This window comes from Chelonoidis abingdonii, chromosome 2 (genome assembly GCF_003597395.2).
Source record: "Chelonoidis abingdonii isolate Lonesome George chromosome 2, CheloAbing_2.0, whole genome shotgun sequence".
NCBI classification, from domain to species: Eukaryota; Metazoa; Chordata; order Testudines; family Testudinidae; genus Chelonoidis; species Chelonoidis abingdonii.
The window spans coordinates 153,533,334-153,555,346 of record NC_133770.1 but is presented as its reverse complement, the minus strand read 5'-3'; the positions used below and the strand labels follow the sequence as shown (position 1 = coordinate 153,555,346).

The window sequence follows — 22,013 nt, the reverse complement described above, 5'->3', positions numbered from 1 at the left end:
ATAATTTGTAAGGTGTCCCCATGGACATGACAGTACAGCTAAAAAGCTCCTGTCTTCACTTGTAGCTGTTAAAATGAAACCCTTAAGCGAGTGTTGAACAGATGTGAAAGCATCTTCTGGAGGCAACATCTGGCGGAATTATTCTGTAGATTGTCAGTGAGATTTCTCAAGTGGACAAGCTTGGCCATATATTGAACTTTGCCCTGCTATGACCATAGAGATGAGACATGATTGTGAACAGAGTGTCTCAACCCCACTTCCTGTTTGACTCAGTTTCCCTGGGAGATGGAGGTTCCCAATGAGTGGCCGGCAAAATCTCAAGTCTCCCCAGGAGAGAGAGGGAGCTTGAGTTGGCTGGGCTGGAAATGCTTCCCAGTGGCCCCAATATTCCAGAGCATCCCCAGGGGAACCCCCTGCCCAGATTCCACCAGCCCCTGGGATCCAAATCCTTCAGTGAAGCTGCTCTGGACACACCCACTGCACCAGGCTCTGCCCCTAGGTCCTACTCAGAACCCCGTGCCTGTGTGTGACACCCCCACCGGGGAGGGATCCGGGGCCTTCATAGCCCAAAGCACGAGTTTGTAGCCTGAGCATGTCTAAGAGTGTAGAGAACTGTACTTTCATGACCTGTTAGTTGAGAGATGACAGTACACATGGAGGGATGAATACAGCCTGAATGTTGCATTCTCTTGACTCTGCCTCTGGATGCTGACACATGGTGTCAGAAGTGAGTCTGCTCTGTGGGGACGTGAAATCAGACACCAAGAATATCGTGAAATCGAAGAGAAAAGCATCATCCTAGCGCTATAGCAGATTTCTGTTCCCAAGCAGATGGACATGAACGGGATGTGTTTAGCAATTGGGCATTTCTTAGATCACAGCGGGAAAGCTGTGAAATTGCAACAGGTCTGGCTAAAAAAGAAAACAACATAAGAGCAGCCAGGCTATTAGCTGTAATGGACAAAGGCAGCAACCTGCACCAACAGCATCTGGGCATGGCAGCAGCAGAGCTGGACAACCCATGTAAAATCCTAGATGTGCGCCCAACACGTTTTCAGCCCACAAAACATGTCTGATATGAACAAGATCTTTTCAACTAGTGTCATTCAGAATTTGGAAAAACAATTTACACTATGCAAAATGGCTGACTCAAGTGATTATTAAAAGATGAACCTAACTCATGGCAGATTAGGAGTCGGGATGAAAGATGCAGGAGCAAAATAGCAAAAACCCAAGGCTTAAATGCTCTGACTAGCAAAGACAAGGAGGCAGCACACAAACAAACAGGAAATTGAATGCCAAATAGGCGATGGGTTATCAGGGAACGTGCCAGGTTACAAGGGCTTCCTCAACATTATGTGAGAGAAGATAGTGAAACCGCCACCGAGCAAAGCTAAATTAAAATTGGATAGTGGGCACAATCAGAATACCACTCGGACCATGTCAGTTACAAGCAGAATACCAAGGAAGAGTACTGAGGCTGAAATTTCAGGTAGTACAGGCAAAACAGAAGTTACTGTTTTCTACTAAAACAAATAATAGAATTATAGAATCATAGAATATCAGAGTTGGAAGGGACCTCAGGAGGTCATCTAGTCCAACCCCCTGCTCAAAGCAGGACCAATCCCCAACTAAATCATCCCAGCCAGGGCTTTGTCAAGCCTGACCTTAAAAACCTCTAAAACCTTAAACACCTCAAATGCATGCATGACAATCTGATACAAACAATTCATACAACAGACACACAAGCAATGCAAAAATCGTATCCAGAGCAGACAATATACTGTGGCATTCCTGCAGTAAAGCTGTTAAAAGATTGCCATGAGATTTTTGAAGGACCGGGCTGTCTTCTAGGCATGTTATACCTAGAAATAGAGAAAACAATTCAGCCGGTACATCAGCTGGCTCCCAGAGTACCCACTGCATTAAGAGAAAAAATAATAGTAGAAATAAAGAAAATGGAAAGACAGAGGAATTGCTGCTAAAGTGACAGAGTCCACAAGTTGGATAAGCCGCATGGCAGGCATTGAGAAAACAAGCAAGCCGTGCATTTACGTAGACCCAATCAGCTTAAACATAGCAGTATAAAGAGCTCAGTATCTGATGCCTACAGTTGAAGAAATATTACCTGGCTTAGCAAAAGCAAAACTATTCTCAGTACTTGTTGCCCAAGATGGCTATTGGCAAGTGTTATTGGATAAGGAAAGCAGTTACCTCCCACATTCTGGGCACCAGCCGGTAGATACAGATGGCTGAGAATGCCGTTTGGGATCAAACCTGCAGTGGAAGAATATCAACGAGACGTGCTAACAGGACTTGCAGGGATCAGTGTCATCACTGAAGACATTCTGGTGTACAGACATGGAGACAGCATGGTGGAAGCTGTGGCAGATCATGACCATAACCTCCTCTGCCTGCTAGAAAGGGGCCAGGGAGGTAAATCTAGAATTATTAAGAACATGAAATTGCGGTGCACTGCAGTACCATGCACAGGAAAGTTGATGACCTCTCATTGTCTGTGACCCCATGCTGAAAAGGCAAAAGATGGTCACATCTAAATATATTCAATCTCTTGATCAGTCAATCAAACTATTAGGATGTAAGTGGACAAAGATTCAGTATGGATATGGGTACCTCGACATGATGCAGCCATCATAAAAATCAAGGAGCTGGTGACCAACTATGAGTTCTTTGGTGACTGAGGAGTCCGATCCCTTGAGCTGCAAACTCATTGACAGACATTGGAAGTGATGTTGGAAGGCAGGGTTGGGTCATGATTGCTGCATGACAGTTGTCTGTACTTTCTTTTCTGCCATTTTTCTGCAACCTGGGCAAGGTGATTTTCCTCAAATTGAGTGTTCTTTCTCTCACAAGTCTTCAGCACTTAGCTTTGTCCTGGGCTGCTGTCTCCCAGTGCATGGTATCAATGCCACATCCCTTGAAGTTTATCTTGAGGATGTCTTTAAAGCATTTCTTTGGCCTCCCCATTCCTTTCTCCTTCAGTGAGCTGTGCATACAGCACTTGTTTTGGTAGGCGTGCATCAGGCATGTGTCCACAGTGCCTGCTTCACCTCAGCTGGTACTGGGTAATCAGGGCCTCAACACTGAAGGCGCTGGTCTCCAGGAGGACACTGACGTTAGTGCATTGATCCTCTTGCTTTATGTTGAGGATCTTCTGGAGAAAGTGCTGGTTTTTCAGGTGTTTTCTGTAGGTCACCCAAGTCTCGCAGCCGTAGAGGAGAGTTGGGATTACCACTTTGCAAATTCCCCCTTATATTGTTCACTGTTCCCTCCACCCACTTCCTTTGCATCCACCTCTCCACCTGCTACGTCCCTTGCATCCCACTCTGATCGAAATTTTCAAGGTTCCCCTCCCCATGAGTACTCTTCCATCGATCCCCCTACTCCGAACTCAGTTCCCATTGTTCTCTTCTCCCCCATATTCCCATGCCCCCTGCCGACCACTGACTTTCCATCCTTCCCCTTCATTCCTTTTTAAATTTCAGTCAAGCAAGTATATGAATGAATTGTCCTTGCGATGTCTCTTGCCAGTTCTTTTGATGTCCTATTGTGGGTGCTAAACTAGAGATTTAAGATTCCTTAGGAATTTGATCCATTTTATTTCTCAAAATGAAAACGGGACATTATGGAAACTTGAACGGAGACAGTTTCATGACACTGTAATAAATTTGAAATGACTGAGTTTAACACAGAATGTTAACACTTCTCAGGAAAGAAAGAGCTAGTCACTGCAAACTAAGCTCTCATTCCTCAAGTCTAATCACACGGCGGTGAAATTATCACCAAATGTCATCCACGGGGTAAACTTAATGCTAATATTACATCCTCAGTTAATTACACAATAGTGGTATTACACTAATTCTCTACTCTCTGAGTAGGCATTTTTGGTGCCAACAAAGACACTTATCCAAGGAAGAAAGTGAATAGGGAAGTGTTATTTACCCCTTGCCATAACATAGGAATTAGGGATCACCAGATGTAATGAATAGGCAGCAGGTTTAAAACAAGCAGAAGGAAGTACTTCTTTACACCACACACAGTCAGCCTGTGGAATTCGTTGCCAGCGGATGTTGTGAAGTGTAAATGTATAATTGGGTTAAAAAATAATTAGATAAATTCATGGAGAATAGGTCCATCAATGGCTATTAGCCAAGACAGGCAGGGATGCATCCCATGCTTTGGATGTCCCTAAATCTCCAATTGCCCAAAAGTGGGACTAGACAACACAGGATGGATCACTTGAAATTGCCCTGTTCTGTTCATTCCCTCTGAAGCATCTGGCACAGACCACTGTCAAAGACAGGATACGGGACAAGATGGACCATTGGTCTGACCCACTATGGCCATTCTTAGGTTCTTATGTTCTCATCCTCAATACAGATCCTTCACTTGCCAGTCCAGTTATATACCACACAACTTTAATACTACTTAGATTAAGTACTATCAAAAGATGTTCTTATTAGCAATATGTGAGACTGCGTACCCCATAATAATGCTCCCATTACAATGTGGAGAATTAGACAATTGTGTAATTGCTGAATGACAGAAAGAGTGTAACGAAATTATGTCACGGACAGAACCTTCACCTTAAATGTGCTAATATCACACTCTGAGAGAACACAACGAAGCCACCCTAGGCTGCTGCTAAATGAAAGTTATTTTAATTTCTCTTACCCTTCGAGAATCAGCATATTGGTAACCTGCAATCCTATTCTTAATATACTATAAAAACTTTAATTTCTATGGCAAAAGCTCAACATTGGTAAATCTGCTACCCTAAACATCACGTTAAGTTTCTGTATCTCTTTTAGGAACTGTCTCACTTGTTGATGATCACAAATCATGTGTCCAGGCTCCATTTACTTTAGGTGTTAAGGTATTACTTCAGGTAATGTAGATAAACTCACCTCCCGTTAGAATCATCCTATAGTTAACTAGTGTAGCAAGTTATTCAGTCTCAGCACATTTTGGTCACTTAGTGAGAATATTAATTCTAGATATTTACTGACAAACATTCTTGCTGGCAAACTACAAATATATTTCACTCTGATAACATTCCCAGACGTTATAAATCAAGTACACACCATATTAGTATTTAGATTAATACAGATCCATATCACTGACACAGAACATAGTATGCATAGGAGAGAAGTTTCTTTGTTACTTATCGGTGGCAGCTGGTACAATGGGAGTTTCCTGATCAATTTACCGATTCATGATGATAGTGTCTCTAGAGGTAGATGCGTAGAAGATGCAAGTCAGTTTGGGAGTTGTTCACTTGAGATGATGAACAGCTGCAATCCAGTTCTTTCCCAGTATCACTGTGGGTTTCCTTCCTGAGGATTCATAGACTCTAGGACTGGAAGGGACCTCGAAAGGTCATCGAGTCCAGTCCCCTGCCCTCATGGCAGGACCAAATACTGTCTAGACCATGCCTGATAGACATTTATCTAACCTACTCTTAAATATCTCCAGAGATGGAGATTCCACAACCTCCCTAGGCAATTTATTCCAGTGTTTAACTACCCTGACAGTTAGGAACTTTTTCCTTATGTCCAACCTAAATCTCCCTTGCTGCAGTTTAAGCCCATTGCTTCTTGTTCTATCATTAGAGGCAAAGGTGAACAAGTTTTCTCCCTCCTCCTGACGACACCCTTTTAGATACCTGAAAACTGCTATCATGTCCCCTCTCAGTCTTCTCTTTTCCAAACTAAACAAACCCAGTTCTTTCAGCCTTCCTTCATAGGTCATGTTCTCTGGACCTTTAATCATTCTCGTTGCTCTTCTCTGCACCCTCTCCAATTTCTCCACATCTTCCTTGAAATGTGGTGCCCAGAACTGGACACAATACTCCAGTTGAGGCCTAACCAATGCAGAGTAGAGCGGAAGGATGACTTCTCGTGTCTTGTTTACAACACTCCTGTTAATGCATCCCAGAATCACGTTTGGTTTTTTTGCAACAGTATCACACTGATGACTCATATTTAGCTTGTGGTCCACTATGACCCCCAGATCCCTTTCTGCCGTACTCCTTCCTAGACAGTCTCTTCCCATTCTGTATGTGTGAAACTTGATGTCAAGTAGAAAGAATTAATAAAGAGTTATCTCAGAGTTCGCTTGTAGCAAGTAATTGATAGTTACCAGCAGGAGGTGCTACCCAGAGGTCAGTCAACAAAGTCCTGCTTTTCTTGGCATTCTGGTGTCCCAGTGTCCTGGACATGGAAGAACAGGGTTTTGATGGCTGATGGAGTCTTCTCTAATAAGAACTTTCGTGGGTTGTCTGATGTCATTTTTTCATTTTTGCAGATCTGGCCCAGCCTGTCACGCCACAGTCCCAATCTCTCATGAGGAATTGTGATTGTCCAACCCTAATCTTCTTTCCCTGAATGGTCACCTTTTCATCATCCAATAAAATGAAAAGAATGTCTCCGGGAAGAGGTAGACTAGGCCCAGAAGCCCCTTGCTGGAGGCCTCAGGGTCCTGCCACACCCCATCCCAAAGAGGATCAGAAGAGAAATCCCCCAAGTGATCTAGAGTGGCTGCAGGTGAAGCAGCCAATCAAAGGGGCTGCAGAAGCTGCCAATCAGTGGCCAGGAGGGCCATATAAAAAGCAGCAGCAGAGCCAGAGTCAGTCAGTTGCTGCCTGGATCTGGAAGAGAGGATTGGGTTCCTAGCTGACTGAAAGAGCAGCAGAACCACTAACAGCTCAGTGTGGGCAGGGACCTGGGGAGCTAAGAAGGAGATCCTGGCTGGTTCCTGGGACTGAGCCCAGGGAGGGCTGCAAGAAGACATTGTCTCCAGGGAGGAAGCCCTGGGGGTATGGCCCCATTCCAGGGCCAGGTGAAAGTAAAGACTGTATACCCTAGAAGGGATTTGTTCTGTTCCACTACAGACAGACAGAAGGCTGAGTCACTGAGCAGTCATCGAAGAAATCATTGACTGGGGGGGCGGGGGGCACTTGTGAGAGGTGAATGCCACCCCATTCCACGAACTGCATGGGTGCCAACCCTGTAACAGTCTCCCTTAGAGTTTTACCTGTAGCCACCAGAGCTCAAGACTCATCAACTTCATGTGAAACTCATTATGGGCTTTGCCTTGGTTCTTATTTACAGACCTTAGTAGTGAAGGTGTGGTTGGATACCTGCCAAGGGCACCTTGGGAGTGTTTGTGGAAGATCCTTGAAGCCCTCAGTTGGGTGGTATCTATCTCTTTGGTCACTCTTGCAAGCCTCCGTCTCTAGGCTGATGGTCCTTTCTAGAAGTCTCCATTTTTGTCTCGCTGATCATTTACAGCTTTCCCATCTTCTTCTTCGGTGCTCCAAGGCTCAATCCACACAAAAGGCAGAAATGACGAAGGGCTTGGCTACACTTGCAAGTTGCAGCGCTGGTGAGGGGGTTACAGCGCTGCAACTTACCAGGTGTCCACACTTACAGAGCTCAGCCAGCGCTGCAACTCCCTTCCTGCAGCGCTGGCTGTACACCTGGTCTGCTACGGGAGTAGCGAATCCAGCGCTGGCTGATGCAGCGTGCTCATCAGGTGTGGACACTCACCAGCGCTGTTATTGGCCTCCAGGGTATTAGGAGGTATCCCACAATTCCTGTATACAACAAACTGGAAGGTACTCCCCGGAGCTACTTATCTAAAAACAAACACACGCTGTGAGGGAGCGAGCCGAGGCTTTGGAATGTTCACAGCTGTTTGCTTGAGGAGACAAACAGCACGGGGGGGGGGAGGGGAGGGAGTCCGTCGGAGAAGCTGCTTATCTGGTCTGAAGCTTTTTACATTTAAGAGTGATTGAGAGAGGGGTGGGGGAAATGGCCAGAATTTGCAAGGCCAGGGAGCTGTCACACAGTGTCTGCTCCAAAAATCACTTTCTCTGTCTCCCCGAGCTCCCTGTCACACTCCACCCCACCCCCCTCTTTGAAAAGCACGTTGCAGCCACTTGAACGCTGGATAGCTGCCACAATGCACCACTCCCAACAGCGCTGCAAATGCTGCAAATGTGGCCACACTGCAGCGCTGGTCGCTGTCAGTGTGGACACACTGCAGCGCTGGCCCTACACAGCTGTATGACACAGCTGTAACTACCAGCGCTGCAAAATGTAAGTGTAGCCATGCCCTAGCTATTTTCTCTTGGCTTGGCTCAGTAGCAGAGCAAAGAAAGTTAACCAAATAGCAAGTCACAACAGCTGTGTGCATCTGCACCTGCTGCCGGTTGTCCTTTTCAGTCATGTCATTACAATCGCCTGTGCCTCTGTTTTAAAGCTGGGTTTGTGTTTTATTTTTCTAGCAACATAACTCTCACTAGTCAAGTGGTGAGTGACCTGTGATCAGGCACTCAGTTGCAAGACATTGAGTTTAGTCAGACCTAAGATACTTGCCACTGGCTTTATGACCATAATCACATGGCAGAGGTTAATCCATTTTAGTATCAACAGTAAACTGGCCAATAAATTAATTTTGGGGAGCACAGATTCAGGTTGAATTGGCAAATAGTTCCAGCTGAAAAAACCTGAAAATTTTTTTTCAATTTGAATCAGCAGTTGAAATGTTTCATTTAAATCTCTTTGTTTTTTTCATCTCATGAGGGAATCAAAAGATTCAGTTTCGGTTCAATACTAATAGATTTTTGGTTCAGCCACTGAACCAAAAAAAATCAATTATTTGCTCAGCTCTCTACCTGTTCACCTTTCAGGACTGGGGCTGTATTGCTCCAGGTTGCTTCCAATTAATAGAATCATAGACTATCAGGGTTGGAAGGGACCTCAGGAGGTATCTAGTCCAACCCCCTGCTCAAAGCAGGAGCATCCAAACTAAACCATCCAGCCAGAGCTTTGTCAAGCCTGACTTAAAACCTCTAAGGAGATTCTACCACCCCTAGGTAACCCATTCCAGTGCTTCACCACCACCCTCCTAGTGAAAAAGTTTTTCCTAATATCCAACCTAAACCTCCCCCACTGCAACTTGAGACCATTACTCCTTGTTCTGTCATCTGGTACCACTGAGAACAGTCTAGATCCATCCTCTTTGGAACCCCCTTTCAGGTAGTTGAAAGCAGCTATAAAATCTCCCCTCATTCTTCTCTTCTGCAGACTAAACAACCCCAGTTTCCTCAGCCTTTCCTCATAAGTCATGTGCTTCAGCCTTCTAATCAGTTTTGTTGCTCTCCGCTGGACTCTTTCCATTTTTCCACATTCTTCTTGTAGTGTGGGACTCTCACCATCCGAGGGCACCGATGAGCTAGAGGAAAAAAATTCCATTTCCAAAAAAGGTCTTTTGAGGTTGTCTCCAAAAACAAGCTGGAAATCCCAGTGCTGTTTTTTTTTATGCCAAAGAAATAGCAAATCAGTGGGCGATAACACTGCAGCTTATGGCCCTTCGGATTTCTGTTTAATGTCGGTTAAAACTAGAAGCTCTCACTATGATGAGCATTAGATAGATGGATGATAAAGTATGTATGTGTGGTGATAGACAGATCCAAAACCAAAAGGTTGGTGAACAATACTTTACATCACTGTAGTGTCTTTCATGCAAGGATCTCTAAGCACCTTCCAAAACACTAACTCATTCAGCCCCACAGCAGCCCTGGAAGACAGGCCAACATTATTATCACCCTTGTATGTAAGGGGAAACTGAGGCACAGAGAGGTTAGCCGCCTGGTTTTTTCAGAGGTGCCAAGGACCTGAAGCTTTCACTGAAATCACCAGGTACTGAGAGTGCCCACCACCTATCACCAGTAGGCAATAAATGATGTACCCAAAATGAGTTGGTGGCGGAGTTGAGAGAGAACCCAGGAGTCCTGATACCCTGCCCTGAGCTCTAACCCTCAGATGTGTTGAGGGTAAGCCTGTAATCACCAGCAGTTACTTCTTTCATACTTCACCAGTCCCTACACCATATGGCAGCAAGTGCAATGGGCTGAGCCTTGAGGTGGGGTGTGTATGGACACCTCCCTCTGGCAGAGAAACCTTTGGCATCTGAACTGAAAATGTCAACCCTGCAGGTCCAGCAGGCCCAGACCATGCACAGTGCGGGGGAAGGCAGCTCTCTCCCTCCTCCTCCATGGGAAGCTGCCTGAGCAAGCACCCTGCCCCAGGCTTGTTGGTGAGTAAGCACCTAGTCTGCAAGTCTGTGCTGGCCCCCAGAGTGGGAACGACAGAGTCATGCCTGGAGCCCGTTTGCATCTCTCTCTGCTCCACTGCTTTCTCCTCCCTTCTGCCCACCTGCTGGCCAGGTCAGATTCTGGCTTACTCTGTCCTCCCTCTGCCATATTGTTTCTGAACCCCAGGACAGTGGATGCTCTGGCTGGTCACCCAGCGGAGGGTCAGTGCCACACAGAGGGTCTCTCAGATCCCCTCTTAAGTCAAGCCTTGGCACTGAAGTATCTTTCCCAGACTGCTGGCAAGAGACTCAGTTTGTCAGCTCCACGGAGCAATCTTCTCTGTGCCCATGCCTGGGCAGCAATTCCTGGAGGGAATCGGCACCTTTATGCGACTGGGTTGCTTTTGACACAGCTCCATGCCCCATTGTGACTCTGTTTCCATTGTGCAGCTTGGTTATTCTCAGGCCTCTCTGCTTTTGTGCCTTCTGCTGTGTGTTTCCCAGGCAGAGCTGAGGTTTGGCTTTGCTTTTCTTGTAGAAAAAACAAACATAATGAAATACACATGACCGTCTCAGAATACATGAACTTCTCGGAATATATGAACCATTTGCTGCCCAGCCTTAGCTATACTTTTAAATGCTTAATTCTCTATAATATGAATGGTTACAATAGAAATCAATTATTTGCATAAATGAATCAATGTTGCTTATCAAAATCCAACTAGTTTAAGAAAAAATTATTAAAATAAGATAAAGAATAGAAGCAAAATTAGGAGGAGGGAATAGAGACGGGAAAAAAGTGGGTAGAGAAGATGGTAGGGTGACCAGATAGCAAGTGTGAAAAATCTGGGTAGGGCAGGGGCGATGAAGGGTAGCAAGCTGGTATATCAGATGTCTAGCCCCCCTCGAAGAGGGAAACGGGTGGGGGGCATACTTTAATAGGAGCATTCAGATACCTCCAGGAAAGTATCGCATATCTCTGATTTTTTCTTGGGTATTTCTCTTATAATTCTTGCTCTGGTGGCCAAGCTTATGATGTCAAAGCTCCAGTCTTCAGCTGTTGGTCGGTTTTTGGATTTCCATTTTTGCAGTACTAGTCTTTGAGCAGAGCACTAATCATTGCTAAGCCAAAGTTGTTCGGCTCTAGTCAGCGTCCATTCCACATCCATTAGGTTTAAAATTATATGTTTAGCCAACTCACCTTCATGACTTGCAGGTCAGCTTTTCTCTGCTCCCATCTCCCACTGGATTACCCAGCATGCTGTGCTTCCGTGCCATTTCACCGAGGCCTCTGGTCGGGTTTTGTTCTGATTAGCAATGAAAACCATACAGTTTAACATTCCCTGGTGGTGTAATGAGAACTGAAAGTGGGAGGAAACAGCCCCTGACATATAACCCCCAGCTCAGACGCCTTTTCTAACTGGAGCAGAGCTGTTTTTTTTGACTCTATGTATCCTCATTGAAGGTGGCGTGTCAGGGTCATGTCCAGAGTGCATGGCACTACAGCTATGCTATCATTCCCTGAGGCCATGGGAAGCAGAGCATAAGTTAGAGCAGCCCTGAGGCTGCTATAATTTACACTGAGGGACCAGACCAGACCCTGCATGCCCCCTGGAGTATGCGGATTAAAGCCACTTTAAACTTCTCTTAGGGAATTGGCTACTTAATGCCATCAACCCCTAGACTAGGCATGAGAGGCTGCACTGCCAGTTCCCTGGGGATGGGGAGTGAGGGGACCACACAGCCCCTATCTTCTGTCCCGCCCCCTTGGGCCTGCTGGTCTTTCCAGGCCACCCTTGTGGAGATGGAGCGCTGGCACCGAAGCACTCAGTGGCTCGGTACAGCAAAGCAGATTGTGAAAGGGGCCTGTAACAGCTGCTGGGAGAAATGCCTCGCCCCACCCTGCCCCATCCCTGTAGCAGAGGGAAGCGAGCCGAGAGCCTCAGTAGCAGCGCCTGGGCCCTCAGGAAGCATCAAACCAGTCGGGCCAGTTTCTGAGGCATTCCAGCTGCAGACACAATCAGCTGAAGAGGAGAGAGCACTAGAGTCAGGGATGCCTCTCCCTGCGTCCTGAGTTGTGTGCGGGAGCTGGGAGCACTGAGGGGGTCTGGACACCTCCAAGGAGACCACTCGGCACAGCGGCTTCCAGGCATAGCCCCTGAGGGAGGGAATTCTCTGCCTCAAGGGCTGGGTCTCCTTGGAACTCCATTGCGATCCAGGTGATAGAGCCCCCTTCCCCCCACCACCCCCAGGCTGTTTCTGGACCAATGCAGTCCCCTCAGCCCAGAGGTGTCCGGGACACAGCCTCCGCTCTGCCTCTGCACATGTCTCTGGCCTTAGCCTGGGTTCTCCTGGATCCAGTTCGCTCCCAGCAATGTCCACCTGGAAACCCCCTTCTCGTCCACCAGTTCATGGAGATAGGCGCTGACCAGCGGGTTCCCGCCCAGCACCGGGTCCTGAGCTCGCTGGATCCGCTCTATGGTGTCGTCCGGCGCTACCTGGATGTGGTCCAGCAGAACCCCTTCCCCACAGGTGAGCCAGATGGGGGGGCAGAGAGCCCTGGGGCAACTTGGGGAACCCCCCGGTGCCAGAGTAAGAGGCATGCACAGTGTCCACTCAGAGGAGCGGTCAAAAATCTCGCCTTGCTCTGGGACTGCACGTGCCTGAAATTGTGGCCCTGACAGTGGCTTGTGATCCCTGCCGGCTCTGAGTTCCTTGGGAAACCTGGCCCCACCGCTGGGCACAAGATGGAGGGGAAGAGCATCCTCACGGGCAGTTTGGTGCATCCTGATGGGGCAGTGGTAGCAAGGGAAAGGCGAGGATTGGGAAAGGCAGCTGGGTTTGAGAGTTTGACAGGACATTGTTTTTCTTTTAACAGAGCTTCTCCGGGTGGCCCTGAATGAGCCGTCATCAGTGAGAACCTCTCAGGTGAGCAGGGGTGGGGTTTGTACCTGTCCTGGGTGGCCCTGCTTCACTCACTCCTCTGGGAGCCCACCTGTGGCACGGCGGACACCAGGATTTCCTTGGGTTATGGCGGGGGGGAGAAGGGCAGGTGAAGGATGGGCCCAAGGGCAAGTACACATTGGGCTGGCTGAGTGAAATGCAGGGCAGGGGGAGATGTATGGGGTGGTGTCAGAAGGGTGAGGTGGAGAGCATGGGAGGATTGGGGCAAAGGAAAGGCATGGGTGAATGGGAGAAAGGTTAGGGGCAAGGAGTAAGTGGGGAGCAAGGCAAGGGGATGGTGTGGGGGAATGGTGGAGGGAAGGGCAAGGGGAGGGAATGGGGAACTGGTGGGAGAGCAGGGCAAGGGGGTTGTGGATGTGGTCGGTGGCGGAGGGTGGGTGGGAGAGGCGGGGGTGGGTGGGAGGAGGCCTGTCGGGGTAATGGGAGGCTATGGTGGGACTGTCGGGTGGGCAAAGGGCGCTGTTGAAGGGTGGGGGTCGGGGCAATGGGCCGGGGCGTTCGGGAGTGGCGGTGGGCTGGGGAAGCAGAGGGGATGGGTGGGGTCAGGGCAAGGACATGGGGGTGGGCATGGGAGGACAGGGGTGGGAGGGAGGAGCAGGGGTAGGGGAAGGGCATGGGGGGAGCGATGAGCGGCACCCCCCCTGAGGAGGTCCTTGCTCGCTCCCCCAGGTGGTGCGCTACCAGGCTGGCTATGTCGTCTGTGCTGCGATTGCTGTGCTCTTCTTTGTGGCGGTGCCAGCAACAGGTCTGTGCTTCTGCTGCTGCCGGCGCCACCGGCGCTGTGGGGGGCGCATCAAGGCCGACCGCCGCTCCCTCACCTGGCAGCGGAACCTCCTCACTTTCTGCCTCTCCCTCACTACCGCCATTCTACTGTGAGTGAGGGTCAGCGCCGGGGTGGGGGTGTGTGGGGGTTAGGCATGTGTGTGATGGATGGAGGGGAGCGGAGACGGCGGATGAGCTGCTCACTTTGGATGGGATGCGGGAACTAGTCCAGGGGGCACCACGATGGGACAATGTATCGTAGGGCACTACATGTGGGCAGGGCTGGTCTTTCCACATAGAGCGGATGCCACTGGGGGCTAAGCTCCCCTTGGGCATTTCCTGGGCACTGGGGCTGGCATGTCAGGGGCTGAGGGAAAAGGGGCATTAGGGGCCCTCCGTGTAGGAGATGATTTGGGGTTAGGGCAGGAGTAGATGTACGGGGTCCCATAGGGCACCCAGAAATGGAGGCACCCCAAATCAGAGGCTGCATAGGAAAAACATGGCCTGAAACCGTGAATTTTCAGCCCATCTAGGATGAGCCCCCTCCTTTTCCCCTCAGCCCAGCAACCCCCAGTGACAAGTTCCCCCTGTTCTCACTGTGTCATCCCCCACTGACCTGCCCCAGGGTCCCTCTTCCCCTTCACCTCTGTCCTGCTCGACAGCACTGAGAACAGCTGAGATACAGAGTTGGGATGAGACTCTGAACCAGGACAAGGTCTGGGGTCATTTTCATAGACCTGGGGACTGAGTTTGGAGAAGCCATGGAGCCCAGAGCTGGATCTGAAGACCCCGCCCCAACCTTTGGGGTTGGCTCTGGCCCATGGCATGTCAGAGGACTGTGGGACAATAGGAGATTTGGTCGCTCTTTGGAGCACTAAGCATAGGTTACCAACTTTGGCCTCATCTCTCTCAGGGCCGGCGTTATCTGTGCTTTCCTTGCCAATCAGCGGGTGAAGGAGCAGATGGAGCCCGGGGCCCAAGCCGTGCCAGCCACTCTACACACTTTGAGGAAGAACATTGACAGCATCCCACAGGTAAGCCGGAGCCGCCTTGCCTGTTGGCTGTCAATCCGCAGGGCCAGGTGAGAGAAGAGCAGCCACGTAGGGATCTCGGGGTGTGTCTGTGCTGGAGAAGGAGAGGCATGCAGGTATGGGGCCCGGTAGCTAATGCTGCATATCAGGGGAGCTGTGGCATCCCACTTGCCTCTGGATTCCTGTTTAGGCCCTAAATCTCCTTCTGAGTCCCCGCTGCTTACACAGACTTTGGTAAGATGGGCATCTTCTGCCTGCTGGCTGGAGACGGGACTGACGGGCAACAGCAGAACTGGACTCTGCCTCAGATCTGCAGCGCTAGTGGGGAGGGGATCCCCAGAGGCAGCAGTAGAGGGTCCGGCGGATAAGGACTAAAGAGCAGTGGTAGAGGGGAGGGAGCCCAGGCTGGGATAGCAGGGGCTGCTGTTGGGATTGAGACACATGCTGAAGGGAACCCAGGCCAGGGACGGCAGGAGGGGCTCCAGGTCAGGACTGAGGTGCATCGTCAGGAGTGGGGAGCCCAGGACTTGGATAGAGAAGAGCTGTGGATCAAGAGCATTGGAAGCTCCCTAAAATTGTGTGTGTAGGGGGGGACGGGGTGCTGCCGCCCCTGACCTCCATGCTGCCTCTTCTCCCCCAATACCCTGTCTGCTGCTCGCTTCTCTCTGCCCTCTCCCTCTGTCGCTTGCCCTCACAGCTGATAAAAAGTGACTCTCTCAGGTTGGTACTGTGACGGGTTTGGGCCCTTTGGGGTATCACCTTATGTGCTGGGGTGCCACTGAGTCAGTCTGTTCTGCCAACCTGGGTCCCCTTTACTTGGCCTTGCTGGGCTAGGCTCATAACCCTCTTCCAGCCAAGCTCACTGGTAGGGCCACACCCAGCTGCAGAGAGACAGAGACCTGCTCTGGGAAGATTCAGCCTTAGGGGCTCCCCCAACACTCTGGTGCCCACTTCCTTTAAGGGGGACAAACCCAAAGGTTTTATGAAATTCGCCCCCTCCCTCAATGTGGAGGGAGATACGCTCAACATCTTTTCCCCTACCCCCAGGTAGAAATTACATAAACTGGGTTATATTACAAACAAGAAACAAGTTTATTAACTACAAAAGGTGAATTTTAAGTGAATATCAGAGATAACAGACAGAACAAAGCAGATTACTGAGAAAATAAACTAAAGTATGCAAGCTAAGCTCAATAGACTTAAGAAACAGGTTACCCAATGTAAATTCTCACCCTAAATATTATTTTAGGCAGGTTGCAAAGTTTCTGTGGTTCAAACTTCCAGTTATATTCCTTTTCAGACTGGACCCCTGTCTCAGTCTTGACTCCCCCCCTGCCTTCCGTTCAGGTGGCTTTAGCAGTCCTTTTTCTTAGGCAGACAGGCCATGGAGAGAAGGAGTCCCCTTTGCCTTCCTCCCCACCCTTAAATAGGATTTACGTAAGGGGGGAATCCTTTGTTTCCCAAACCTGACCACCCCCTTCCCTTCCAATGGAAAGTTATAAGAAGTCCCCGGTAATGTTTAGTATCAAGTGACAGACCACCTGACTCTGTAGTATCACAGCGTCCATGAGTCAATGGCAGTATGGAGGGTCTGCAGGAAGGCCAAACCTTTTCACAGCCCATTGTCCTCGCTGGTGGGCCACCTGCCTTTTCTGGCTTTTCCATTGTTGTACCTGACCTGTTAGCAGTGAGCATTACCCAAAATAGCGGGTTTCAGAGTAGCAGCCATGTTAGTCTGTATCTGCAAAAAGAATAGGAGTACTTGTGGCACCTTAGAGACTAACACATTTATTTGAGCATAAGCTTTCGTGAGCTACAGCCCAAATACAGATACAGAGTCAATATTCCTAACTTCAGATATAGAAATGATACTTGCATACAAATTGGATAATCACATTCAGTAAATTATAACCTTTCCAATGATATCTTACATGACCCATCTTGCATAAAGTATCTCTCAGTTATGTCATATTCATATCATAAGCATACTTTCATAAAGAATATGGAGTGAAACATCACAGTTACCTCCTGGTTTGACCCAGGGCTGCCTTTCTCCAGTATCGGCATGCCCAGTCCTGTACCATACCCAGAGCGCTGTGCCATCAAGAAAACAAATGTATTCCCAGCACTTTTTCATACTCTCAGATGTGGCACAAACAGGGGGATGTAACCATTGAAATCAACGAGCTGCACTCACTTTGACCTGCCAGGGCAGTCAGATACCAGGGAGATGGGCACATTAGATAGAGAAATACCCTAAGAAGGGTGAGTGGGTGGGTGGATAGATAATCGAAATCTTGAGAAGGATAGATGGTGGAGTGTGTATCTGAATAGATAGATAAAGGGACGTGTATGGGGATGGATGGATACATGAGAAAAGAGGGTGTATAGGGATAGATAGATGATAGAGGGGTGTCTATGGGGATGAATCGACAGAGGGGTATATGGGAATGGATAGATTTAGCCCTGAGATCTGTAGGGAGGGTCTGATCCTATCTGAGCCAATCCACTTTGCAACCCCTATGCATGCTGCGGATGCTGACTCAGGACCGCGTCTCCTTCAGCAAGCGGCAGCTGCTGCGCAAGAGGAGGCTCTGTCACGGCGAGTGCATCAGCCATTTGCTCTAACATGAAAGTTTTCTGCTCCGGTCGGCTCAGAACCCCCCACTGCAGGCTGAGTGTGCTGCCCGGCCACTGCTGTGGCAGGGCTCCTCAAAGGCTGGTGGACTAATGTGAGGAGACAGGCGAGTATCCTCTGAGACAGCCACAAATCCATGGCATGGAAATCAACATAAACCTCCCCTGAGCCTGGAGATGACACATGTCACCTCTGCAATGTGCTGGGGGAAGCACTGAGCCGGGGAAAGGCCAAGGAGGGGCCCTCCAGTCAGGGCAATGCTCAGCCTGGCCAACTGGGCAAAGATGCACCAGTGTCCTTCTTGCACAGTGGGTTGGGTGCTGTGCAGAGGGTGATCCAGGGTGGGTCGGGTGCTGCGTAGAGGGATGATCCAAGGCGGGGTGGGTGCTGCCCAGAGGCATGATCCAGGGCAGAATGGGGTACCCTGTGGGATAGGATGAAGCACAATAGTGTACAGTACATTGAAGGGTTGAGGAGAGGGCTGTGCCCAATGCTGGGTGCAGTGTGGTGCTACATAGTGGAGCAGGGTGGGGATTGTGTTTTGGGGTGATGGCAGCTGAGTGGGGTCTGGAGCACTAGAGAAAGGTGCTGAGGAGTATTTTGCAGTGGGGTTGGATACATTGTGTGGTGAGGTGGAGCAGAATGGGGTACTGTGCCAGGGGGCACTGTTCAAAGTGGTGGGATGCCTGGGGGCACTGTGCATTGGGGCACCAGGTACTGGGATGCTGCACATTGGGATGGGATGCTGCAGTGGGGTGCTGGCAGTGTGGTGGAGCCCTGCGCACTGGCTTTCCTGTAGGCCCAGGGAATATTAGCAATGGGGCAGGATAGTTCACCGTGATCAGACACATCCCCTTCCTACCATCCTGTGCCATGGTCACATAGGGGACCCCTTCCTTTGCTCTGCTAATTGCGCAGATGGACGCTTTTCATGCTGCACAGGAGCAGCCTGGCTGGCACTAGAGATGGCTGCTGATTCACTCACCTTCCTGCATTGGGGATGGAGCTGGATCACCATCCAGGCAGGGCGGAGACTCCTCCAGCTCCATGTGAGATGAGCAGAGGGGTCTCAGCCCAAGTTCTCAGCAGCTCCACATCACGGAGCCCTTGGCCCGGATCCCCCTGGGCACCCACCCTCCTTCATGGGGCAGCACCCCGGCCGGGCGTGGCTGAGACACAACAGGAATTGGCTGTGGATGGCTGGCGTAGGGGCCAATGCCGGAGCAAGTGGGGGAGGTTTCAAGGGTGCCCACTGCTTTTTGTAGAGTGGGGTCATGCTCTCTCCCAACACCCTCGGCTCCAATTCTTTGCCTTGGGCCCCTGGGCTAATCTGGCTTCCCTAGAGGGAAAATACAATACTACACCCCCCTGCTCCAGCTTCTGACCTTCATCTATCTCCTGGCTGTCCTGTGGCTGCCCAAGAACTGCCGGCATGGTGGCGCTGGCCTGGGTTTCACTGCTAGAGCAGGCACAACGTGCTGCAGCTTCATTAAAAATGCATTTTTCATTGCCAAGTGCTGTTTCGTTCCCTGCCTGCTGCTGCCTGGCCGGGCGGTTTGCTCAGTCCGCATTCTGCACTGTGGCACAGCCCCGTCCAGCCGAACGGAGCCAAGGCAGAGGCTCAGACCCGGTACATACCTGGGAGCCACCGGCAAAGCCACGGGCTTGAGGGTGGGGTTAATGAGATGTACAGCTCTTAATAATCAGTGCTCTAACGCAGTGGCATTTTCCTTCCCTCAGGGCTAAATCCTCGGGGCCTGACATTCAGTGGAACTGGCATAACCCCACTGATCTGGGGGGCCCCTCCCACTCCCTGTGCCCCACCTTGCCCCTAAGACAGATCTGCAGAGCTGAGTTTGGGTGTAGGCAGGACCAAAGCCAGCGTGATGCTGCAAATAACCCTGTGCGTAGAGGCTGTAAAGGGTACTTCATCTCCAAGGCTGGTGAAGGGCAGCGTGGCTGCTCTGGGGCCTGCTGCTGGGGTAAGAAGAAGGGTTTCAAACACCCCAGCTCTCCAATGTATTCAGGTTTTGCCCAGGGACCTGGATTTTCCCCATGGCACTGATGGGAGCAGGCTAAAGAGGTGAGCTTCCCTGGCTGCCCAGGGCTTGATCCAGCCTTCTCCGGTGGTGATCTCAGCAGGGGCCAGCCGATGATTTGGGAGCTGTGTTTGAAGGGAGGCCCAGGATGGCACCATAACTACATCTTTCCCAGAAGCCCTCGTGTAGGGCGTTGGGTCCCCACCCCAGCACCTGGCCACAGAGCCCAGGGGCAAGCGGGCAGTTCAGTTGCTGTGTGAGTGGAGAGAGTGTCCTGGTTGCATGGTGTTTATAGGTTATTTAGGGAAGGCGCCACTCGCTAAGTCTGGGTGGAGATTTGTCCAGGAAGCAGGGTTCCCACCTCTGGGTGGTGGGTGGAGAAGCCAGTGCAGGGGATCTTGGGGAGTTGTGTGCTTGCCTGGGTGTCGTCCTGTCAGTGAAAGCCCATGTCTTCGCTAGGAGGTGGTTAGAACACGCCTGAGAGGAGTGGATTTAGCAACCGTGGTGCTGGCCGCACGTTCCTGGTGGTAGGGGACCCAGCCATGATATTACTCGTGATTAGACCCCGCAGGGACCAGCCGTTAGCCACAGCATGATGGGGACCATGACCTGTCCTTGGCAGCTGACTCGGCTTGTTATGGCCACGATCCACTGCAGTAGGCCGAGGCTTGAATGGGACGATCCCTCATGAGAACTGGGGGGGCCTTACAGTGGGTGCTGGGGTCCAAGAGAATTAACTGAGCAAAACTGGGATGGCTACATGGACTGGAAAAAACCCAATGGCTATCTGCTCACATGAGGGACCCCTGGCTGGGGGCAGGAGCATGACGAACCATGCCCAAGCTCAGAGGCAGAGCCCAGCCAGGCCTCATGGGCCCAAGCGATGGTGGGTCCCAAGCCAACTGATCATGTTGATGCAGCCTCAAGGGGGCCGAGTGAGACCTTTCTCTGCTTCTCTCTCTCCGGCAGGGGGTGCAGTCTGTCGTGGAGCAGTTTGCAGTGCCCAGACAGCAAATAATCAGCGACCTGAACAGTGAGTGTCTATCTGGCTGTTGGCTTTTCCTCTTCTAGGCCAGAGCAGTCTCTCCTGTTCCTGGGAGACTTGGTACCTGGGGGAGAGGAAAGCAGCTCCATGACCCCTGGTCCCAGCTCTCCTCTCTGAGCAGTTGTTACATGTTTCTTTGCATCACCCCGACTCCCTTCCACCATTCCCTGCTCCCAGAGACGTCATGGCAAAGCTCTCATTGACTTGGACGGGAGCAGAATCAAGTCATTAAGCTCCAACTGTATCCAAAGCATCTGGACTCCCATTGCCCCAAAGAGACCCTGGGCACCTGGGATAGAGTTTTTCTCAGTGCTTGCCCGACAAGAGGAAAATTCCCACTGGACCACACAGCAGCCTTCTGAAACAGCAAGAAGCGATTTCTCAGCAGCTTGGCTTTAAACCTATCCCAAGCACTCATGGGCATCTCGCGTGCATGTTCGTAGCCCTCGCATGAACTCTAAACAAAGCCCCCTTTGGGGCAGGAGAAGACTCTCCCAAACGCTTTGCAGAGCTGGGAGTGGTCCTTCATGGCTGGGTCAAATCAGCGTAGGTTGTCCAATCTATACAGAGATTTTGAGCAGGCCTGGGTGGACATTGGGTCTCTGACCCCACAAGGGCAGGAAGAGAGTGTGACTGTCTCCAAGGTTCGCCCCGAGGGAGAGGAAGAGGCAGAGATAATGCCAGATCCTGCTCTCAGTTATAAGCGCAACGTCATGGAAGTTGTTGAAGTTTGTGTTGTGCAGCATACTGGCTTTGTGTGTGTTAGTGAGGGACAACTCTACCTAATGGCTGCAGCCCACTGATTGACATGCCACTCCAACCTGCTGTAGGAGATGTCCTTTCGCTCAGATCTGGTGTTTATAAAGCTGGGTTTCCAGACTCCAAATTCCAGCTCTCCATGTGTGTGAGACTCTGTCACAATGGAGCCTGACTGCTTTGTCTGAGTCAGAGCAGCGTCTGTTCTGTGCAGGGCGGAGACAGCAGCTCACAAAGGGTGGTTTGGTGCTTTTCAGATGTCAGCCGCAGCATTGGCCTCACCATCCATTCGCTGCTGAAGGAGCAGGTGTTTTCAGTGCTGGAGGCCATTCAGGGCAGAGCACAAGGTAAGATGGAGGTTCACCTTCTCCTGCGAGTGGGACTGTCCTTCACTGTCAGAAATGAAAGATGATTTTAGAGTCCTCTCAACCAGTCCTTGAAGCCTCCTCATGCCAGACTAGTTTGGGGATGGGTCCAAACCTCTACCTCCCAGAGATCCTCTCTGCCTGATGCTGGGATCCCTGCCCCTCCCTCTGACCCACATTGGGTGGGGGCTGGCTTCACATCTCATCCCTCATCATGTCCTGAAGACGCCTTAGAACTTCCTCTGTTCCACTCCCCTCTTCTGGTGACTAGACATGGTATCTCTAGCTGGA

At 50.3% G+C, this 22,013-nt stretch overlaps 1 protein-coding gene and 1 long non-coding RNA gene across 2 annotated transcripts in view; one reads left to right on the top strand and one right to left on the bottom strand.

The window, feature by feature from the left end:
• Positions 1-5,364: 5,364 nt before the first annotated feature.
• LOC142046218 (uncharacterized) lies at positions 5,365-5,870 on the bottom strand. The gene is made up of 2 exons (XR_012655112.1): positions 5,815-5,870; positions 5,365-5,783 (listed from the first exon to the last, which is right to left on the bottom strand). It is a non-coding gene; the product is annotated as an uncharacterized LOC142046218 (long non-coding RNA).
• A 6,519-nt stretch (positions 5,871-12,389) lies between these two features.
• PROM2 (prominin 2) overlaps positions 12,390-22,013 on the top strand; it is a 32,558-nt gene continuing 22,934 nt past the window's right edge. Inside the window, exons 1-6 of the mRNA XM_032774195.1 lie at positions 12,390-12,654; positions 13,001-13,050; positions 13,756-13,958; positions 14,762-14,882; positions 20,526-20,589; positions 21,615-21,704. Coding sequence (XP_032630086.1) covers positions 12,390-12,654; positions 13,001-13,050; positions 13,756-13,958; positions 14,762-14,882; positions 20,526-20,589; positions 21,615-21,704 — 793 coding nt within the window. The remainder of the gene's footprint in view (positions 12,655-13,000; positions 13,051-13,755; positions 13,959-14,761; positions 14,883-20,525; positions 20,590-21,614; positions 21,705-22,013) is intronic.